The 23565-nt window shown below is 41.7% G+C and overlaps 1 protein-coding gene across 2 annotated transcripts in view; it reads left to right on the forward strand.

The window, feature by feature from the left end:
- The window catches only part of vps52 (VPS52 subunit of GARP complex), a 28093-nt gene extending 8052 nt beyond the window's left edge, over positions 1–20041 (forward strand). For both annotated transcript variants that reach the window (XM_031302243.2, XM_031302244.2), the window contains exons 8-20: positions 1–101; positions 4395–4527; positions 5209–5266; positions 5994–6127; positions 9314–9469; positions 9613–9731; positions 9998–10121; positions 11531–11626; positions 13292–13399; positions 14055–14120; positions 16440–16551; positions 17790–17908; positions 18719–20041. In XM_031302243.2, the coding sequence (XP_031158103.1) occupies positions 1–101; positions 4395–4527; positions 5209–5266; positions 5994–6127; positions 9314–9469; positions 9613–9731; positions 9998–10121; positions 11531–11626; positions 13292–13399; positions 14055–14120; positions 16440–16551; positions 17790–17908; positions 18719–18865 (1473 nt within the window). In that variant the 3' untranslated portion in view covers positions 18866–20041. The remainder of the gene's footprint in view (positions 102–4394; positions 4528–5208; positions 5267–5993; positions 6128–9313; positions 9470–9612; positions 9732–9997; positions 10122–11530; positions 11627–13291; positions 13400–14054; positions 14121–16439; positions 16552–17789; positions 17909–18718) is intronic.
- The last annotated feature ends 3524 nt before the right edge of the window (positions 20042–23565 follow it).

Here is a 23565-nt window from a genome sequence, read left to right on the forward strand (position 1 = left end):
GCGGTGTCAAAGATCCGAGAGTTCATTCTTCAGAAGATCTACTCGTTCAGGAAGCCGATGACAAACTACCAGATCCCGCAGAACACTCTGCTGAAGTACAGGTGAGCACAGCGCCACCTGCCGCTTCTCACGCCCGTTCTTAAAGATGATTCCGCTACATCGCAATCACAGTATTGTAAAATTATGACTGTGGCAATAGGACTTTTTCTCCAAATCGTGCAGCCCTGTTTGAGTCTCATACCCACAGAAGTGATCATATTTTTGAGAGGGAGAGGGAGAGAGAGAGAGAGAATGACATGCAGCAAAGGGCCGCAGGCCGGAGTTAAACCTGGGCCCGCTGCGTCGAGGAGTACACCTCTATATATAGTTCAAATTTCACGCCTCAGGGCCTATTCAGTGGCTGTGTGTACAGGTGTTTGTACAGTACATGTTCACCTAATTACCCAGGCGTGTCTCACATACCGAACATAAGAACACTGAGATCTGCTTCTGAGATCTCTGCTCAGCAATTAGTCCTGAGGGAGTCTCGTGCCAACGCCCGCCGACACAAACGGAAACTGTGCCAGCAGCGGTTTCGTACGACACGTGCAGCTCCTTGACTTCCTGCTGCAGGTTTCTTCTCCAAACCGTCTCTGAAGAGCAGGAACACCATCTTCACTCTGGGCCAGAGGGGGGGCATCCTGAGTAGGGCTGAACGATTTTTGAAAATAATCTAATTGCGATCTTTTTCACCAATATTGCGATTACGATTCGATATTCGATTATTTTTTAAGCTTTTTGTCTTCTGTATGAAACTGTTATTTTCTGGAAGCCAGACCTCTGTTATGAAGACATGAGGTGATGCATGAATTGATGAATGACATTTTTATTTAACTACTTCAATCAAAGTAGTATATTTGAACTTCCAATCTTGTAAACATCAGAACATAAATAAATAAAAAATCTGTGGTTTTACCACACTCAGTTTTGCAGATAATTCACTTCAAGAAACATGATATATAAACATGTGGATTGCGCTTTTTAAATGCCATCTGTGAACTGCTAGACAGTCTTTAAATAAATAAATAATAAATAAATAAAAAATATACACACATCTTCCTGATCTCTCTAGTCAGTAACATTAACACACAAAGTGCAGAGAAATAAAGGAGAGCAAATACCTGCCTGTACCTCTTTGAAAATATTTAGGTAAATCAAAGTTAACATAATAACAATTGTACAAAAAGAAAATTAAATTAAATTGAAACTGGCTGAACATCTTGATTATCTGCAGTCAGTAACATCAACACACCACACAAACTAAAGTGCACAATGAGTATGGCACTGCCAGCCATAATGATCCTACGTAGCTCACAGGTTTTTTGCTAGGAAGACCAGCATATCTACTTTTGCTGGCTTTAAGGATGAGCGAGTGCAAGTCACTATATTCCCTCCAGTGCTGAAGAGACGCTCTGAGGGGGCACTTGTGGCTGGCACACAAAGATATTTGCGGCCTATATTGCACAGTCGTGGAAAGTGAATGTTGTGCACCTTCCACCAGGCCAAGGGATCATCCTCTCCGTCAATGACAGGGGTCAACAGGTAACTATTCAACTCTGCCTCCACGACATCTTCAAGTGGCAGAGGCAAAGCTGAAGAGGTCACACTGGTTTTAAAAAGGCTACCAAGAGACTTCTTTGCCTTTCCCCCAGAGGGCTGTGCACTTGGAGGATTTTGAACTGTTTCAGTGCGAGACCTCTTCTCCTGTCAGATGGGAAAAGAGACATTAGTTTTGCAGTTAGCTTATATAAATATTATATGTTTGTGGAAGTATTATTTTCAAGGATTATTAACCTGGTGTGTACGTCTTGCTGATTCCAGCATTTCTGTCTTCAGTCGGGCCTTAATAGCAGGAAGGTTATCTGCGCTGATGTATTGCGTTTTGAACCTAGGGTCCATGAACGACGCAACATCCAAAAGCTCCTGGGTGTTGAGGTCACTATACTTGTCGTTGAGGTATGCCAGGACCTTGGTTTTAATTGATCTAGTCAGATCAGTGTCCTCAGCATCTTCAGCCAAGACTGATGTTGCCAGAAGGTGGAGAACTGGCTTGAGGTAGGAGATGCTCACATACTCCTCTCCAGAAAGAGCATCTGTAAATTCTGAGAGAGGATGCAGTGCCTTATGAATGGACTCCAACACTTCGGTATCCTGCCAGGTTGGGATGAGGGAGCGTGCATGTCGGTCACCTGACAATACCTGCGATATGGCTTTTGCCTGTTCCAGCACTCTGGCAATCATTTTCTCTTTGGACCCCCATCTTGTTGGGCACTCAGTAATGAGGGAGTGTTCAGGAAGTTTAAGCTCCTTCTGTGCCTCAGTGAGCGCTGCCTTTTTCCTCCAACTGTGGGAGAAGTGCCCCACCAACTTCTTGCACAGCCCTATTGCTCTTGGTACTCTACCATCTTTGATTGCATTTTCTGGAGGAAAATTAAATAAGAACAGTGTAACTCATACAATTGCAGTTGTGTGATACAATGTTTAACCATTACACTCACTCTCTCTCACACACACACACACACACACACACACACACACACACACACACACACACAGTCTCTCTCTCTCACACACAGTCAGTCTCACACACTGTCACACAGTCAGTCAGACACACACACACACACACACACACACACACACACAAACACAGTCACACACACACACACACACACACACACACACACACACACACACACAAACACAGTCACACACACACACACACACACACACACAAACACACACACACACACACACACACACACACACACACACACACACACACACACACACACAAAATAACTTACCAATGGCAAGATGTAATCTGTGTCCGAAACACTGGAGCCTGGTCCACTCGTTCAGCTGTGCTGCCTTCACCATATTTGACGCGTTGTCCGTTGTTATGCAGACAAGGTTGTCTTCATTGAGATCCCAGCATTCAAGCCCCTCTCTCAGGCCAGCAGCTATGTTTTCCCCTGTGTGGTCTTCTGGGAAGTAGGCAGTTTGAAGGCTGCGAGCTTTGAGGTGGAGGTCTTCAGTAATATAATGGACCGTAAGACTTTGATAAGGCTCCGCTGTACGGCTCGACCACATGTCTGTTGTAGCTGCGAAAAACGGAATAGTTTTCAGCTCCATCGCTACTCTCTGTCTACGTTGTCTGTGTAGCTCCGGTATGGCGATCTGGCTGAAATATGTGCGGGAGGGCATGTTGTACCTCTTATCCAGTGTAGTTACCAAATTCTTGAACCCAGGCTTGGTCACTGTATTGACGGGCATCATGTCTTTCGCGATGCATTGGGCTACTGCTTCGGTGATTTCCGCGTGCCGTTTTGAAGTGCGTTCATATGGCGTAACACTTCATATGGCGTAGTGTTTCCCTGTGAAGTAGCAACTATAACAAGGCAGGTTTTGCACAATACCTGACGCTGGGCAACATCTTCTTTTTTAAAGCCAAAATAGTCCCACACGACTGATGTACTGTTCCTCTTTGACACTAACATTCCTTCAGTGCCTGGTTCTGTCGAGCCTGAGGCCATTGTCAATGTACAGTTGCCAAGTTACTCTCTTGTTACGCTCCCGTGTTACGTGACCAGAGTGCACCCCGGTGCAGCCTTTGTGGTTAGGAAATCTCGTTTGATCATATCGCGTGATTTAGTCGCGCATGTCAAGGGCATGTCTAATCGCAGCCTTTGCGATTAGAAAATCGCGTTTTATCATATCGCGATATTATCGTAAATTCGGTTAATCGTTCAGCCCTAATCGTGAGTCACGCGGAGCTGGAGGGGCCCGTCCTGGTCCCACATACAACCTCTATATATGGGCGCACGCTCTACCAACTGAGCTGTCTGGGCGCCCTCAAGACATTTTTTAAAACAAACTACAGTTAAAGGTGCCGTAGCTAGGATTGTGAAGATCCAGGACTTAGCCAAAAAATGTAAACATCAACAACTTCTCAGTCCCTCCCTCCTTTCTGCTAAAGCCCAAAACGGTCTCCTAAGCCCCTCCCCCCACAAGGGAGAATGAATGCGTGTGCATGAGCAGTGATTGACACGCAGTTAGACACCCCCCCCCCCTGGCCCTGATTGGTGCATCTGAACAGGGAGCGGTGGATTTTTGGCAAATCTCACTACAGGCTGTAGGTGGTGCCAGGTTACCTGTTTCATGTAGTTCTACTGGAACATAGGGTCAGTTTCAGCAAATATGACAGAAAGTTAGATTTATAAGTCCTACCTACTGCACCTTTTAATGTATGAAGTCTGTCTTACAGCTTTGTTAAATTCTCGATTTTACGATTCCATCCATGATGCATTTAAACTTCCACCCTTTTTGACTGTGTGCTTTGTTTCGTCTCGCTGTAGATTTTTCTACCAGTTCCTTTTGGCCAATGAGAGAACGGTTGCAAAGGAGATCAGAGACGAGTACGTGGACACGATGAGCAAGATTTACTACAGTTACTTCAAGTCGTACAGCAGCCGGCTGCTCAAAGTGCAGGTCGGTAGATTCACACAGTTTCTGTTTCAAGAAGTCTCAGCTTTGTCTGGTCTCCTGTGCTTTATTTTAGACAAGGCTTTGTTGGTATACAGATTAGGGCTTCTTTTATATATTCCTTTTAACACAAGCTTACTAATCGTTATAGAGATATGACATAACCTGTATCTGGATAGAAGATTTTGGCCATATCTCCCAGGCCTATTTGATCAAATAAATAGATCTCAGAATTTGAGCCGCAAAGATTAATCGATAAATCAATTCGTTGTCAAGGATATTAGTTAATCGCCAACTGTTTTTATAATCAATTAAAATTAGTTTGAGTCATCTTTCTTGACTCCACTGTGACAGTAAACTGAATATCTTTGAGTTGTGGACAAAACAAGACATTTGAGGATGTCATCTTGGGCTTTTTGGGAAACACTTGATCCACATTTTTCACCATTTTCTGACATTTTATAAACCAAACAACTCATCCCATTCATCGAGAAAATAAATGTTAGTTGCAGCCCTGATCAGAATACACTATAAACAGAAACATGTTGAATTCAATCAAATAAAATATAATGAATTTAATCACATAAAGCTGATATCATTTGAAAAAAGTACGTCTGGCAGGAATGTTGTATCAGCAGCTACGCGTTTCAGTATTTGTGACGTGATGTTTCTGTGTCCCGTCCGCAGTACGAGGAGGTTGCAGACAAAGATGACCTGATGGGAGTAGAAGACACAGCCAAGAAAAATATCCTTTTAAACGTCATTCCACTGATTTACTGAGTAATGTGCCACAAAAACTTTGGGTACAGTACCTAGGTAAGGACTACTAGCCAGTCAGAAGCAGAGTATGAGGGCGTAACCTGACAGTACCTAGGTAAGGACTACTAGCCAGTCAGAAGCAGAGTATGAGGGCGTGCCCTGACAGTACCTAGGTAAGGACTACTAGCCAGTCAGAAGCAGAGTATGAGGGCGTGCCCTGACAGTACCTAGGTAAGGACTACTAGCCAGTCAGAAGCAGAGTATGAGGGCGTGCCACAAAGTGACCACGTTTGTCTCTGAAGTAAAGGCTGGACTACAATAGAGCTGTTTGGAGCAGTTTGTGAACAGTGTTTTCTGTTGGAGATGGTAAGTCCCTTTGGGGTGGACTTTGGGCTTTTTCACTTTGTAAACCTATAACATGAACAAAAAGATATACAACACAATAAAGGAAAGGAAAAAAGCCGAAAAGCGTAATATGAGCACTTTAAAAAAATTATCATTCCAGTGGAATCGTTTTTTTTATTGGAACCCAAATTTAACACGCGCAAGTTGTGGTTTCCGAAGCGGCCGACATACTAACAGGCTTGTTGCTCACATACCGACCTCAAGAACACACCCATCTAATATCTGCTCAGCAATTAGTCCTGAGGGAGTCTCGTGTGGCGCCAACGCCCGGAAACGGAAAACGGACACTCCTTGACTTCCTGCTGCAGGTTTCTTCTCCAAACCGTCTCTGAAGAGCAGGAACACCATCTTCACTCTGGGCCAGAGGGGGGGCATCCTGAGTCCCGCGGAGCTGGAGGGGCCCATCCTGGTCCCACATACCGCTCAGAGAGGAGACAGCAGGGTGAGACGCCGCAAAACACCCCCAACACATTTCCACCCCGTTCTGCTGAGTAGGAGTTAGAATTAGGGTCCCTTTTTTAAGTCCTCATCGTTAGCTGGATAAGTTCTTATCCTTTTCTTTTTAATAATTATCCATCACAAATTACAACAATTAGTTTACAAATTGGATTGCGGGTCGTAAAGGTGTTCCGATTTTTTTCGATACCTGAACCATACACCTCAAAGTGCATCACAAAACAGGATGGAAGCACATTTTCATGTTCTTTTTCTGTGAAGTTTGTTGGTACGATTCACCAAACTCTGCAACTTAACTGCACAAACTTGTGTATATACAGTATCTCACAAAAGTGAGTACACCCCTCACATTTTAGTAAATATTATTAATATTTCTTTTAATGGGACAACACTGAAGAAATTACACTTTGCTAAAATGTAAAGTATTAAGTGTACAGCTTGTATAACAGTGTAAATGTGCTGTCCCCTCAAAATAACTCAACACAGCCATTAATGTCTAAACCGCTGGCAACAAAAGTCAGTACACCCCTATGTTAAATTCCCATAGAGGCAGGCAGATTTTTATTTGTAAAGGCCAGTTATTTCATGGATCCAAGATACTATGCATCCTGATAAAGTTCCCTTGGCCTTTGGAATTAAAATAGCCCCACATCATCACATGCCCTTCACCATAAATAAGATGACTAATATTTTTAATTAATTACATTTTAAAGATACTTTTTTGGGCATGTTAGCCTTTTAATAGACAGGACAGCTGTAGACAGGAAAGGGTGGAGAGAGAGGGGGAAGCCATGCAGCAAATGGACGCAGGTCAGACTCGACCCCTGAGCCGCTGTGTCCAGGATTGAGCCTCTGTATATGGGCGCCTGCTCTACGTGAGCTACCCGGGCGCCCGATAAGATGCCTAATACAAGAAGAGGTTACAGTCATTAAGATATCAGATGGAATGGTGTTCAACCTTCAGCTGTTGATTGAGCAATGCTACAAGTTCTCTTAAATCAATCGTTGGTGGGGCACCCTCGTAGCTCACCTGCTAGAGCGTGCGCCCCATGTACCAGGGCTCAGTCCTTACCGCAGCAGCCCTAAATTCAATTCCAACCCCGGGACCCTTTGCTGCATGTCATCCCCCTCTCTTTTCCACTTTCCTGCCTTAATCTGTCCTATCAAATAAAGGCAACAAAAGCCCCAAAAAATTATCTTAAAAAAAAAAAAAAATCAATCGTTGGTGCCACTCCGGAACAAAACTGTTTGTACGACTGGTTCCCGCATGAGGCCCAATGTGAAATAGCAAACGCACAATAAATTACAATAAAATGTTAAAAAAAATACCCTAAACCTTAAGAACAATAACAGATAAATAGGAATGCATTTTTTTGTCCTTGGGTCAAATTTGACCCGTTCTCCAAACGTCTATATCAGAAATATGGGTTTCTTTTTAACCAAATTACTACTTTCATTGAATTGTGGGTATTCGATGTTATAGCATTTGAAAAAATTTAAATTGTTTCAAAACCTGACTAAACTTTGACATACGCACGTCTGTGATTCTCCACCAACATACATTCCTCTAATATTAGTCAAAATCATTTCAACATTGGGTATAATCTCCTATAAATGAGATTTATTGACCATGAATTCCAAACATACGTGTAAAAATATTGGTAATAAGTTGGTGTTAGTGAAAAATAGCATAAAAAAAAAAAAGTGCGGGAAAAAAAAAGTAACAAAAACGTCAGAAAATGTGTCAAAAATATATTTTTAAAAAGTGTTAATTTTGACCCAGAAGGACAACAAGTGCATGGTCGACCAGAAGACAACACAAGGGTTAATTAATAGCAGAAAAATATAAAACCCAACCCCAAATCTGAGGTAGTAGTATCCAAATTTCCAAATGAAAAAGATGACTTTAGTTTCTTAAGTTTCCGAGATTCAAGAGGAGGCTCAGTTTAGGGCCATAAAAACAGAACAGAAACATCAGAAACATGACGGTAGAAGAAGTTAATCAACACTGACATCTTGTGACATCTTATACAATATGTATTTTTTTTTTTTTGGAAATTCAGAATGAAAGGTTTTAAAGGTCCTATGACATGCTGCTTTTTGGATGCTTTTATACAGGCCTCAGTGGTCCCCAAATACTGTATCTGAAGTCTCTTTTATATAGGCCTTAGTGGTCCCCTAATACTGTATCTGAAGTCTCTTTTATATAGGCCTTAGTGGTCCCCAAATACTGTATCTGAAGTCTCTTTTATATAGGCCTTAGTGGTCCCCTAATACTGTATCTGAAGTCTCTTTTATATAGGCCTCAGTGGTCCCCAAATACTGTATCTGAAGTCTCTTTTATATAGGCCTTAGTGGTCCCCTAATACTGTATCTGAAGTCTCTTTTATATAGACCTTAGTGGTCCCCAAATACTGTATCTGAAGTCTCTTTTATATAGGCCTTAGTGGTCCCCTAATACTGTATCTGAAGTCTCTTTTATATAGGCCTTAGTGGTCCCCTAATACTGTATCTGAAGTCTCTTTCCCGAAATTCAGCCTTGGTGCAGAATTACAGCCACTAGAGCCAGTCCCACAATGAGCTTTCCTTAGGATGTGCCATTTCTGTGTCTGTAGCTATAAAATGCTATTGAGGAGGAGAGAGGGGGGGGCAGATTGGCCCATCTGAGCTTTCATTTTTTCAAAGGCAGAGCAGGATACCCAGGGCTCGGTTTACACCTATCACCATTTCTAGCCACTGGGGGACCATAGGCAGGCTGGAGGAACTCATATTAATGTTAAAAAAAACTCAAAGTGAAATTTTCATGCCATGGGACCTTTTAAAAATAGGGCTGCCCCCCTCTTAGTCGATTAGTCGTCTAATCGGTCGTTTTGGTCTTTGGTCGACTGAGATTTCTTTACTTGATCAGTAATTTTTTAAAATAGTTTTTTTATGCTTTTTTATTTTATTTTTTACAGATCTGTCGATTAAATCAAGTAATCAATTAGTCGACAAAATCATGGGAGTGTTATTATGCTAGTCAACTAAGAATTGATTTAGTCGAGGACAGTCTTACTACTCAGTGAGTGACATTAAATGAATTTCAGTGTAAACTGACAATAAAGTTGTATCATATCATTACAGAAGATCATGTAAATAAACGGTATATGGAATGCGTATCTTTCTCCTCCAGTATCCCTACGAGACGCTGTTCCGCAGCCAGCACTACGCTCTGCTGGACAACGGCTGCAGGGAGTACCTCTTCCTCTCCGACTTCTTCATGGTGACGGGAAACTCCGCCCTCGACCTCTTCAACAGCATCATGGGGAAGACTCTCAGCATGTTCCTGGTACCGACAATGCACCTTTTTTGGGTCTCGTTCAAGCCTCAAGTTCAGGACTTCTGAAATGTTTTTTAATGCCACATGGAGACAACAATGGCGCCATATTGTATAACTCAGCCCTGTTCTCTGTGTCTGCTCCGTCTCTGCAGAAGAGTATGTCCACGTACGTGTCCGACTGCTACGACAGCATCGCCGTCTTCCTCTGCATCCACATCATCCTCCGGTTCCGAGCCATCACCGCCAAGAGGACCATCCCCGCTCTCGACAAGTCAGTGTCCCATTAGGGGCTAAAAGAGTGTGCTTGAAATTCAGTAGTTATTGTTAATCTGTTTTAGGGCCTCAAAGGTATTGTCACCCACTCAGCACATTTCAACCAGCAGCAGTAAGATGTATCTTTTTAACCTTTAAAGCTATAGTGCGTAGTTTCTGTCTTTTTCTGAGGAATTCTAAGTACTGACAACAACACTGTCGCCGCGTCAGCATTATACAAGCCTGCCATGACTCTGTGTGTGTGTGTGTGTGTGTGTCTCTCAGGTACTGGGAGGCCGTGTTGGAGCTGCTGTGGCCGAGGTTCGAACTGATTCTGGAGATGAACATCCACAGCATCAGGAACACAGACCCTCAAAAACTAGGAGTACTGGACACCAGACCACACTATGTAGGTCTACACACACACACACACACACACACACCCTGCATGTGTTTGATCGCACATGTATCACCGCATACATCAGTGTAAAAGGGTTGAAGGAAACTGAGACACTCAAGAGGGTAAAGTTTAGAACTTGCCCGGATGAACCGTGTTGTCGTGTTTTAATGATTACGCCAAGAATATATTGAAGGCTTTTTAAACTTGACCCTCTCGAGTCCCTCAGTTTCCTTCAGCCCTTTGACATTTGGATCCCCAAAGCTGAAGAGCACCAGAGGGACACTCTCTACTAGAGCCCGACCGATAAAGGATTTTTAAGGCCGATATCGATACAAATATTTGGTGATTTAAAAATCCGATATTCCGATATATCGGCCGATATATATATTTTTAAAAGAAATCCAGAAACGCGTAACAAAACATGAGCAGATTTCCTTAACATTAGTTATTTGTAGTTATTTATGAGTCCTCACTAAAATAATATGATGTTTATGCTGTTTAAAAATAAACTTGTTTGTTTTATTGTCACAACAAGTTCTGATGAATAAAATGTATAAAAATACAAACTTAAGATATGAAACTTAAAGTCCTTTGAACAAAAACACAATAACAACAAAAAAAACGGTGTTTCGTCCGTTTTTATTTTACTTTTTAAATATTCATTTATTGGCCGTTATAAATGCCGATACCGATAGTTTGGAAAATGCCTAATATCAGCCGATAATATCGGCCCGCCGATATATCAGTCGGGCTGTACTCTCTACGCACCTGGGCAGCACTCCATGCAGACCAGTGTTGTAATGTAACAGAGTACAAATACTTTGTTACTGTACTTAAGTAGAATGTTCACGTAGCTGTACTTTATTTATATCTATAGAAACTTTCACTTTTACTCCACTACATTTCCTAAATAAAATGTGTACTTTTATTCCGATACGTTTCCCCCTCAGTGTCTTCGTCACTCATTACTTGCGAGACATGTTTTAGTACGTCGGAGTGAAAGATTCCTCCTCGCAAAAAAACGAAAATGACGTCTTGTTTTTCTCTTTGTTGATGTCAACCCGGCCATGAATTTGATGTTTTAAGGAGTGGAAACCCTGAATATTACGCTTTACTATAAGGAAGCCACAATTAGGTTCATAATCCAAGTTTTTACTTTACTTTTACTTCTAAAAAATTAAGTACATTTTATATCAGGAAATTACTTTTCATACGTAAGTACAGCAAATATCCGATACTTTAAGACTTTTACTCCAGTGATATCCTAAAAGGGGACTCTTAACTTCTACCAAAGTCATTTTCTGGTAAGATACTTGTACTTTTACTCAAGTATTGCTTCCAAGTACCTCATACAAGACTGATGCAGACTGCATTGCGGCATACGCCGGTGTGTTTGAGTGTGTGTTTTTTGATTTCAGATCACTCGTCGCTACGCGGAGTTCTCGTCAGCCATCGTCAGCATCAATCAGACGTTTCCCAACGAGAGAACCCACGCTCTGCTTGGGCAGCTGCAGGTATAACACACACACACACACACACACACACACACACACACACACACACACACACACACACACACACACACACACACACACTTGTTTGTTTCACTATCTTTGTGGGGACTTGTCATTGACATAATGCATTCCCTAGCCCCTTACCCTAACCTTAACCATCACAACTAAATGCCTAACCTTAACCCTTACCCTCACCCTAACCATAACCTAATTCTAACCCTAATCCTAAAACCAAGTCTTAACCCTCAAACAGCCCTTTAACCTTGTGGGGTCCAACATATTAGGCCCCACAAGGCTGTGCAGACCCCACAAGTATACTGTATTCCCCGGTCTTTGGACCCCACGAATATAGTAAAACAAGCTCACACACACACACACACACACACACACACACACACACACACACACACACACAGGCCAGCAGGTATTCACACTCTTTTATCTGTAGCCGGAGACTCTTTTATAAGCCTTTTAATGTAAATATGTAAAAAATTACAAAAGGTTTTCAACCCTCTCTTTCTGTTGCTCCTTTACCTCAATCTGCCATCTCTCTCTCTCTCTCTCTCTCTCTCTCTCTCTCTCTCTCTCTCTCTCTCTCTCTCTCTCTCTCTCTCTCTCTCTCGGACAGACACACACACACACACACACACACACACACACACACACACTTTAATATAACGAAGTAAATAGATTAACACCAGATCTAATTATCAAAGTATTTACATAACAAATCAAGTAGCTAGAACAGCAGTAACGTTTTTTACAAAGTCTGACAATAACAATGAATTATGTAACCAAAACATAATTGAGTATATAATTCAGTAAGTAACAAAGCTGTTATAGAAGAAAAACAAATGTGTTGGTGAGAATAATCTGCATGATCAGGAGAACAGTCATGAGCAGGCGAAATCACGAACGCCGTGTTTGAGCTACGTTACTGGTTACTGGTTGCACGGCGTTCGACTGGTCATGACTGTTTTCCATGATTGCGCCCACATGTAAACACGAACGCTACTGTCTTTATAATCTATCTTTTTAATAAACTGTACACTTACAAAGTTCTCAATGCTACCGTGGAAGTGTGGTGCTATTTTGAGCCTTGTTAGTGGTTTAAAATAGCAATTTACCATCTGCCCCGAAAGCTAGCGTTAGCAGCTAACCACCGGTTTGCGGCAGCTAGTTTCAAGCTAGAGACGCATTAGATTAGCATGAAAACATATCCCAGAGAACGGTCGACTCGGTACACATATGTTATTAACCCCTACGGTCATTTTGCGCCAGAAATGTCCTTTAAGATGCAGATGACTTGACCTTTTTTTAATTTTTTTATTACACAAATAGACCTTTGGCTTACGTCTCTTTGCTACATTTGCTCGGGAAACAACAGTTGGGGTTTTTAGATAAATGATGTTTGTATATTTTGTCATGAAGTGTTTTGCAGGTTAACTGTTTTTCTGGGTTTTAACCAGTTTCTAGTTATCTGTTTCAAAGCTGTACAATGTAAGTACACTGTAAAGCCAAATTATTGACCGATTTTAATGTCAAAATAAAAGCTCTGAGAGATCAGTGTCCTGAAGTGAATTAAATGGTAGATTTTATTTTATCACTCTCTTCCACAAACTGAGTGGGTCACGTATGGTAAAAACATGACTACTTGTTTTGCAGGTCGAGGTGGAAAACTTTGTGCTAAAGATGGCGGCAGAGTTCCCCTCCCGAAGAGACCAGCTCATCTTCCTCATCAACAACTACGACATGTTGCTCAGCGTCCTCATGGTGAGCTGGGTCGGCTCGCATCTTCACCGCGCCTCCTTCTTTGTCCTTAAAGTGCCTTCCATTTACCTCACGCCGTTTTTTTGTGCATACAAATATACGTAACAACATGTCCACAGATAGTTAGTTAGTTTAATTTTATTTCTGTGTCATGCCAAACATTTTGGCCCATCCCACAAGACAACACAAACTCATTTAGCAAACGTCTTCCGGTCGGATATACAAAGAGCTTTTTAGAAGTTGGACAGGACTGTGTGTACGACAGAAGTGCTGATACATTGTATGTTAATACAGCTTTCACTACTGTCGATGCAGCAAGCAGCCACGTTGGTTTTTGAGCTCGGGGTACTGCGAGGTTGTCCGACTTCCCAACGCGGAAGTCTGAGTTCTGGGGGGGAGCGTTTCCAACTTTGACCTCGGAAATTCCGAGCAAGGCACCGAACCCCCAACTGCTCGGGGCGCCTTTCCACGGGCAGCCCCCCTCACTCTGACATCTCTCCATTAGTGCATGTATAGGTAGTGAGCATGCGTGTGTAATTCAGGCCTGTGTGTAATAACAATAGAGTGAAAACATTGTAATTTCCCCTTATTATTATTATTATTATTATTATTATTATTAAAATCCCTGTGTGGTGATTGTTGTTCCCTGTGTGTCCAGGAGAGGGCAGCAGATGACAGTAAAGAGGTGGAAGGTTTCCAACAGCTGCTCCTGGCCAGGACTCAGGTAAACATCACAGAGGCATTGAACTATAAATCTGTGTGTGTGTGTGTGTGTGTGTGTGTGTGTGTGTGTGTGTGTGTGTGTGTGTGTGTGTGTGTGTGTGTGTGTGTGTGTGTGTGTGTGTGTGTGTGTGTGTGTGTGTGTGTGTGTGTCGTCTTTGAAATATCTCGTGAACCAATTCATCCGATCTCCTTTACACTTGGTTTCCTGGGTTCCCAATTATTATAACATCTATTTATTCAGGGAGGGACGTTGAGAGCGAGCTCTCTTTTCCAATGACGCTCTGATGACAGCACAAATAAAAAGAAATACGAAAAACAATCTTAAAAAATTACAGTACAAATAAGTCATCTGATCATGAAAATAATCTGATCATAAAATACCCAAATTACAATAAGTAAAAAAATTAGGAACAATCACAAAATTACTGTACATTTAAACAATACAAACAAATGAGAATTACTGATGTAGGCAAATAAGATGGCTATTCAAAACAAGAGCAGTCCTTATGTAACACATTTTCAAGCATCCTCTTCAACGATGAACTTGGAATTTGGAGCAGTTTAGACAGCGTTGGATTTTGGAAATGAATAAACTGAGTAAAACTAAATCTGCAACGTTCTCTGTCAGGTAAATGTAGTACAGTGGTTTCCTCTAAAGTAGAAGTCCACAGTAAGTCATAAGTAGTAGGCTCTACCAGGGCTGTAGTACTGGAGTCCGGACTTGGACTCGAGACGCTTTTCTGTCGTCTCAAAACAAGCCCTGTTACACTCCCTTTTTCCTGCGTCCTCTTTGTGCTCATAGCTTTTGTTTTGCAGGTATATTATATTACCTTTATATAAACAGAGGTGATGGGGCAGTCATAGTCAGGATCCTGCTGCCCTGAGGATAGTATCGCCTCCTGAGCCTCTCCAGTGCTGGCCTGGTGTATGCGGTTCTTTCTACCCGACCTCAACAGGGAGAAAAGGCTGTTACCTGAGTGGTTTAGCCTTGTTCTTGCAGCACGTTGTGTAAATATCCTTTAGGCAGGGTAGGCCAATGTCTATTGTGTGTTCAGCTGAACAAACTACTTTTTTCAGGGCCTTGCGGTCCGGTTTGGTGCTGTCTCCGTACCATACACTGATGTTCCCCGTCAATAATGCAGGAGTAGAAATTGCTCAGTATTTGAGGGGATACCCAGAATTTCCTCAGGCGTCTGAGGTTTTACAGTCTCTGCCTTGCCTTTTTTTTTTTTTTTTTTTTTTTAGCCCTATGGGTATTTTCTTTGCACAAAGAACATGCATACATAACAGCACATAGTATAACATAAAACATAAAAAGCATGGAGATCACAAGAACATTCATTAAATAGGCATTCATCGGGAAATCGATAAGAAAGTTCACCATTTTCAGACCATGGGGTTTTTTTTTCAACCTGGACCTTTTTTTCTTATGTTTTTGTGCCAAAGTGACTGGTAGGAACAACAATCTTTGAAATATGGTCCAGTATTAAGCGTGAACGCTCTAACCGTCAATTTAGTCCACTGAAAGTGCTGTTTTTGCCACTAAAAGGCTCAGATTAATATTCTAAATGTGTGACAACATTATGGAAAGGATCCCTTCAGAGATAGACCTTTAAAACCTCTTTGAGACCTTTCTGTTTAACCAGAATCAGCTCTGAAGTCGCTAGCGCTAAACCCACCAGACTCCATTAAAAAAAAAAAAACAATACTTTTAGCGTGTATAGAGCCAACATATTTTCTCATGTAAATCAGTACACTGTGTTTATTTCAACCAAAACTAGAGTTGTGATGGTTGGAAAAGTGGAAAGACGACCCAAAACGGCTTTTCATAGTTTTGTTTTGTTTCTGTCAACTTTGAATGAAGTGTGTTTTACGATGCTTAAATTACTGTTTATTTACATGGAGTCTGGTGGGTTTTGCGAATGCAATTTTGCAGATGTTTTTATGTTTAAAAAAAGGATTACTTACTCTTCAACAGAAAAGTCGACCTCCTTAGAAATCCTTTCCATAATTTCGTCAGACACTTAGAGGTGGACATCAGAGAACTTGAAGCTGTCCACTGAGGACCTGTTGATATTATGGGGGGGGGGTGTAGTTCCTTCCCTGCTTCTTCCCAAAGTCCACTTTGTTGAATTTACTAATAATTTTTACTAGTAATTTTATTACAGTATTTGTTTAAGATTCTGGCGGTTTTCACAGTACGTCACGGTCATTTTGTATTATTTTTATTATAGCTTTTGTTTTGGCTTATTCTACCATCAGGATTACATCAAATATTTTAAAAAAAATGCCACCCACTGGTGTAAATTTTAACCTCCAGGAGTTTATTGAGGAGATTCTGTCTCCCCCCTTCGGAGGGATGATCGCCTTCGTGAAGGAGGCCGAGGCTTTGATGGAGAAAGGGCAGCTGGACCGACTAAAGAACGAAGAAGGTGAGAAGAGTCGGGTTTGTTTTTGGTTTGATATTTTCTCTTTCTTTTTAAATGTACATTTTATTTTTAAATGTTCACTTTATTCACAATTTTAAGGTTAATCAAAAATTGTACTTTAAAGAAAGAAGGAGGAGAATGAGGATATCTGGAACAAGCCAAAGTAAAAGAAATAAATAAAAATGGCATTAAATGAACAATGTTTATACTGCCACTGATTAAAAAAACTCAGCCTCACAGAGCTGCTTCTATTGTTAACAGACTCTTTAAATCCCCAACATCCTGACTGATTACATCACAGCGTGGGTGGTATTCTTTCGGTTCATGCTTTGGTTTTGTTTTACAGAGTAATGAACAGCTTTCATTCATCAGCGTTCAGCCGTCCTCTCGGTTTTGTTTCTCCTCATGTGAGTCTGAGGCTGCAGAAATTTCTGCCCCGTCTCAAACTTTTAGCTTCCCACATCCTTTTTTTTTTTGGACACATTTCTTGCTCTGTTTCCTCTCACACTCTCATCTAACCCGCACAGTTTTTTTTGTTGTTTTTTTAACCCTTGTGTTGTCTTCCCGTCGACCATGCAACTTTTAGATTTTTCTCGGTCAGAATTTCAAATTCAAACTTTTTTTCAAAGTTTTGGCCTCCTTCCCGATGTTTTTGTCACTTTTCCCACTTACACCTATCACCATTTCTAGCCACTGGGGGACCATAGGCAGGCTGGGGGAACTCATATTAATGTTAAAAAACCTCATAAAGTGAAAATTTCATGCCATGGGACCTTTTAAAGCTTTTCCCAACGTTTCCCACTTTCTTCCAAGTTCTTTTTTGTCACTTTTTCCGTTGTTTTTGTCTTTTTTTTTTTTTTTCTGCACTTTTTTTGGACTTTTTTGTTGTTTTTTCCCCCATGTTTTTAAAAGCTATTTCCCAAATTTTTGCGTTTTTCAACGTTGTTTCATCAATTGTTCTTCAAATGCTATAAAGTTGAACAAAACACCCAAATTCAATGAAAGTAGTGAACTGATCATTTATTTTAACTTGTGAAGAGCGTTATCTGGAACCATGCATGTTATTTGACAATTTAGTTGAAAGAAACCCCAAATTTGTGATATAGAAACTTTTTGAAAATGGGAGGACAACGGGAGGGTTAAATCCGTACGCTCTCACAAACTTGTCAGAGTAGAAAGGAGCTGTTTGATCACACCACGTCAGACACAGGATTCAATTAATTTCCGTCTGTGTCCTACAGCTCGTATCACTCAGCTGGTTCGCGGGTTTTCCAGCACGTGGAAGCAGTCGGTGGAGTCGATGAGTCAGGACGTCATGAGGTCCTTCACCAACTTCAAAAATGGAACCAGCATCATACAGGTGAGACGGCAGACAGGTGAGGCGGCAGACAGGTGAGACAGGACAGTTGAGATGGCAAACAGGTGAGGCAGCAGACAGGTGAGACGGCAGACAGGTGAGACGGCAGCAGACAGGTGAGACGGCAGCAGACAGGTGAGACGGCAGACAGGTGAGGCAGCAGACAGGTGAGACAGTAGCAGACAGGTGAGACAGCAGCAGACAGGTGAGGCAGCAGACAGGTGAGACAGTAGCAGACAGGTGAGACGGCAGCAGACAGGTGAGACAGCAGCAGACAGGTGAGACGGCAGACAGGTGAGACAGCAGACAGGTGAGACGGCAGACAGGTGAGACAGCAGACAGGTGAGACGGCAGACTGGTCAGACAGGACAGTTGAGATGGCAAACAGGTGAGGCAGCAGACAGGTGAGACAGCAGCAGACAGGTGAGACGGCAGACAGGTGAGACAGCAGACAGGTGAGACGGCAGACAGGTGAGGCAGCAGCAGACAGGTGAGACGCCAGACAGGTGAGGCGGCAGACAGACAGGTGAGACAGCAGACAGGTGAAACAGCAGACAGGTGAGACGGCAAACAGACACAGAGATACAACAACTATGGAAAGAGGCAAAACAACAACAAAGAGACACAGAACAATTAAAAGAGGCTAAACAACTATAGTGTGTGTCTGTGTGTCTGTCTGTCTGTCTCGGTCTGTCTCTTTTCTCTCTGTCTCTTGTCTCTGTCTGTCTCTGTCTGTCTGTCTGCCTGCCTGTCTCTCTGTCTAAGAGAAAGTGAGTGGTGTAATGAAGCAACCACTTCCTGTCCCCGCCGCAGGGCGCTCTGACCCAGCTGATCCAGTACTACCACGGCTTCCACAAAGTCCTGAACCAGCCGACGTTCCGCAGCCTGGCCGTTCGCTCGGAGCTCATCAACCTGCACCACCTCATGGTGGAGGTGAAGAAGCACAAACCCAACTTCTGAAGGGGCTCTGTCAGCGGGGAACTCCTCCGCTAAAGGATCGACAAAACCAGACTGGCTGTTTTTGAAACATCAGCATAATACCTGGAGGTGTTGATTCCTTGCAGGTTTCCCCTCCTCCCCTCCCTCCCTCCCTCCCTCCCTCCCATCTGAAGAACGTGAGTCATACTGTACATTTATTTTGGGAGGCGTTAATAAAGCAGACATTTTCCATCCATCTGAAGAACAAGTCGTATCATAGATCAGTTAGTGTCTGCACAGAGACACAGGCTGGATATGAACCAAGTCATTTTCAATGTTTGTATTTTATTTCACTTTACGTCACTCATCAAAGGTGCTGAAAAGTAGGTGGGGGGAGGGGGCAGATATCCATAATAATAATCGAGCCGTAGAGCCACTGCTTGTCTGTAAAAAATGTTTTAATTTAATATTGTAAAATTGAAGTTATGATCCTGAAGATTTTGGTCACGGTTGGTTTGGGGCGCCGGTGGTCTCCGGTGGGAACTGCAGGTGTGTGCTCATGGATATATTCTAAAACCTGGATGCAGCGTTGGAGGCGGAGCCCCGTTAAATCCTATGAGTGTTACTCTGTGGCGCATGAATCCAAAAAAGTTCTACTGCAGCGTAAACAGTTACCCGGATGATCGGCGCTGCTGCCTGCGGCCCGTAAAGCAGGCGCACTATAGACGTAGCACTCCACTTACTTGAATGGGGATTGAATGATTTAATCGCGCGGCCCCTTCTAGTGTTTTCAAATGTCATCGGACCAAATGGATCCAATTCGAATAGTAAAACGAGTTATTTCGCTTTTGTTGTGACGCTCAAAAATATGCCTCCGCTGATTCACAGACGTCAAAAAAGTCTGTGAGGCTGATATCAGTGAGATCAAATTACACACAGAAACACTGGATTATGTTCCTATTTACGTGAGGGCAATCTGAATCCAGCACAGGAACGAATGGCAGACCCCGCCACTAACGGTGAAAACTGCACTGTACTGTATAGAGAGAGAGGTATTTACGTTAAACAGCCCTGCCATAAATAGTGATTAAAATCTTACGGATTATATCTTTTAAAAAATGAAATGTACTGGTGTAAAATGTTCCTGTTTTTATGATGAAAATATAAAAACAAGGAGTTTAGTAAAGCGACATAAAACAACTTGTAAATCGGCCGAAAGCGCCTGCGTGGCGTGAGCGTGGCGTTTCTGTTGCGTTTCCGTTGTGTGGCGGCTGCCTGGCATTTTCTATGTCTTTGCACACCAAAAACGTGTCTGACGCGGCTGCTGCTGCTAGCCTTGTCTGTACACATGTATGTTTCCCATTGAAAAAATGAAATCTGATTTGATTACAGCAAAGACAACGTCGGCAGTATTGACGGCAAAATAGGCCACAGAATATTTTGTTCTCTATTGACAGGTGCAATATTTGAAAATCGATAATTATTTATTATTATTTTTTTAAATTTCATTTATATCTGCATTTATGTCAAAACCTAGAGACTTTCAAACATCAAAATGTCATGTATTAAATCTATTTGTGTCAAAATGACATATAAACATCTTTTCGTATTCTATTTTGCCTGGAAACGCTTCCAACATGCCTGCGTGTCGCGTGAAAAATAGGCGTCGGTTCTATTTCTAGCATGCACGCGTTTTCGTAGACGTGCGTGTCACGCAGGCAGTGTGCACGCTCTAACCTGTTACCATGGGAACCCAAATAAAAACGGACACGCTCACGCCACGCAGGCAGTGTGCAGGCGGCCTTATTATGAGAATTTGGGACGTTCGTTATGAAACACTGAACAGATGTTTGTTTTTCTTTTTGTCTTTTTAATTTAATCCAGAAGAAGAAATCATATGCCTATAATACGATTTGATTTATAACATTTATAACCCTGCACTAGTGAGAGAAGCTCTTGCAAACACGTTACTTGAAAATGTGTTTTCTTTTTTTTTTTTTTGTCCATCTGTGATGCAGCTTCAATGAACCTCAACAGGTGAGACTGAACGTTAAAGGATACAGCTGCTGATATTCTGTATTTGTCTTATTGGCTCTCAGTACTGTCTGACTTCCTGTCTGTGGCTCACAGCTCCAACCCCATTGCAGGGTTTTCCCCGCCATTTTAAGTCTTAGGTGCAGTGCCCGAGCCATTTTCAGCTTCTTAAAGGACAATTCCGGCGCAAAACGAACCTAGGGGTTAATAACAGATGTGTACCCACTCGATCGTTCTCTGGGACATGTTTTCATGCTAATCGAATGTGTTTGTAGCTTGAAACAAGCTAGTGCGGAATGCTGATTAGCTTACAACGCTAGTATTCAGGGCACAGGGAAAGTAAAAACTATTTATCGCTATTTATACCACTAAAAAGGCTCAAAATATCACCAAACTTCATCGGTAGCATAATGAGGGTCCCTAAATGTTAACCGAAGCATTGAGAACTTTGTAAGTGTACAGACAGTTTATTAAAAAGATAGATTATAAAGACAGTCGCGTTCTCGTATACAGGCGGCCGCCGTCTTGGGAGCTACTGTCTTTCCAAACTATCTTTTTAATAAACTGTCTGTAAACTTACAATGTTCTCAATGCTTCGGTTAACATTTAGGGACCCTCATTATGCTACCGTGGAAGTTTTGGTGCTATTTTGAGCCTTGTTAGTGGTGTAGAAATAGAGATTTCTTTTTACTTTAGCCGTGGCCCCGACGACTAGCGTTATAAGCTAATTAGCTGTTTTCGCTAAAACTGGTCACATTCAATTAGTATGAAAACATATCCCAGAGAACGGTCGACTCGGTACACGTGTGTTATTAACCCCTAGGTTCATTTTGCGCCGGATTTCTCCTTTAATACTTTTAATAATGCAGCAGGTTAGAAGGAACCTTGTACACTTTTAGAATCGCTTTTCATATCCAAGCAGAATTGGTTTCGCAACTGAAATACCCAGAATGGACATCGAATCGGAAAATCACCAAGTTTATGAACCCATGCCAAAGTTGACTAAAAAGAGGAACAAAAGAACATCTTTTGAAAATTGATCTTAATGCCTTAATTAAAAATATTAGGAAAAATCCAACCTTTAAGGACACCAATTTTCTTTGTGAATGAATAATGTATCGTTAATAAATAAATGTTCTTCCTTAAAATACAGGTGGCATAAGTATACACACCCCTATGTTTAATTCCCATAGAGGCAGGCAGATTTTTATTTTGAAAGGCCAGTTATTTCATGGATCCAGGATACTATGCATCCTGATAAAGTTCCCTTGGCCTTTGGAATTCATCAATTCATTCATCATCACATACCCTTCACCATACCTTGAGATTGGCATGGTTTTATGTCGGTTAGCCTAATAGCTGGTTTGATTTGCATTGAGAGATGATTTTATGTAAAGTACCCCAGTTACCCCCAAAAGATGATTTTTTTATTCCCCTTTTTAGTCAACTTTAGCATGGGTGTATTCACTTATGCTGTGTTCAGTTTGAGTGACTATGAGGAAAAATACAGAGTACCACCAGACTGATCCTTTAAAGATTTACTCCCTCACCTTGTTATAACACACTGAGGGAGCGCATCTTGAAGTTGTTGTGTGCCTTAGCTCGTTTATGTAGCTGTGCAGAGTTCATCAAGTTGCATTCATTTTGTGTTGATCTGTATGTGAAGTCATTCCAGTGTGAACCGACCAGTCTGTGGGGTATTAACAATGAATAATGGAAATACGACATGATTTTGTTTGCTTGTTTTATTTTCATTTGTTTAATTAGAGAAGAACATATTTTAATACTGTAAACTAAATACCGTAAATATGACCAATCACATCACATCAAACAAATCACAGTTCAGTATCTACAAACAACATATTTTATATTTATTTACAATAATGATCAGTTTTATTTTAATGGAAATGAAACAAACCCGTGGCTTTCTGAAAGACAGGAAGTTAAAGGGTAACTACCGTTTTTTTTTTCAAGCTGGACCCTATGTTCCTATGTTTCTGCGTCTGAGTGACTGATGGCAACAACAATCTTTTGACATTGGTCCAGTATTAAGCGAGATCGCTGCAGTCGGCAATGGCGAAACAAACTACAAAGTAATAATAGGGCAATTGTCCAGCTTGTATTTACCTTCACAAAAGTGCTCGTTTTACCACTGACAGACTCAGATTAATATTCTAAGTGTCTGACAACATTATGGAAAGGATTTCTAAGGAGGTCGACCTTTCTGTTAAAGAGCAAGATCCTTTTTTTAAACATAAAAACCTCCGCGAAATTGCTTTCGCTAAACCCACCAGACTATACAGAAAGGCCTAAAAGAGGTTTTAAAGGTCTATCTCTGAAGGGATCCTTTCCATAATGTTGTAACCCTTAACCACAACATTTTTCCTAATCTAAACTGATTTTGGTGTCTAAACTTAACTGTCGCCCCCCATAGCTCTGTCCCTTCGAGCCAAAACCCCACCACCCCAACCTTCCACGCTTTATTCTACGTCATCTTACAGCACCACAGTGGAGCAACGCCTAATTTCTACGGTAGTGACAACGCCTATTCAATCGGCTGATAACATTCAAAGCGGGTGAAGTTGACTACTTGTAACCCTCGCGTGTTAAAATGAAATCATTGTGAAATTACAGTTGGCCCAATCAAGAAATACTACTGCACATATCCTCCAGTAAAAAAAAAAAGAAAAACATGTTTTTTACACTTG

This window comes from Sander lucioperca, chromosome 16 (genome assembly GCF_008315115.2).
Source record: "Sander lucioperca isolate FBNREF2018 chromosome 16, SLUC_FBN_1.2, whole genome shotgun sequence".
In the NCBI taxonomy this organism is placed as follows: domain Eukaryota; kingdom Metazoa; phylum Chordata; class Actinopteri; order Perciformes; family Percidae; genus Sander; species Sander lucioperca.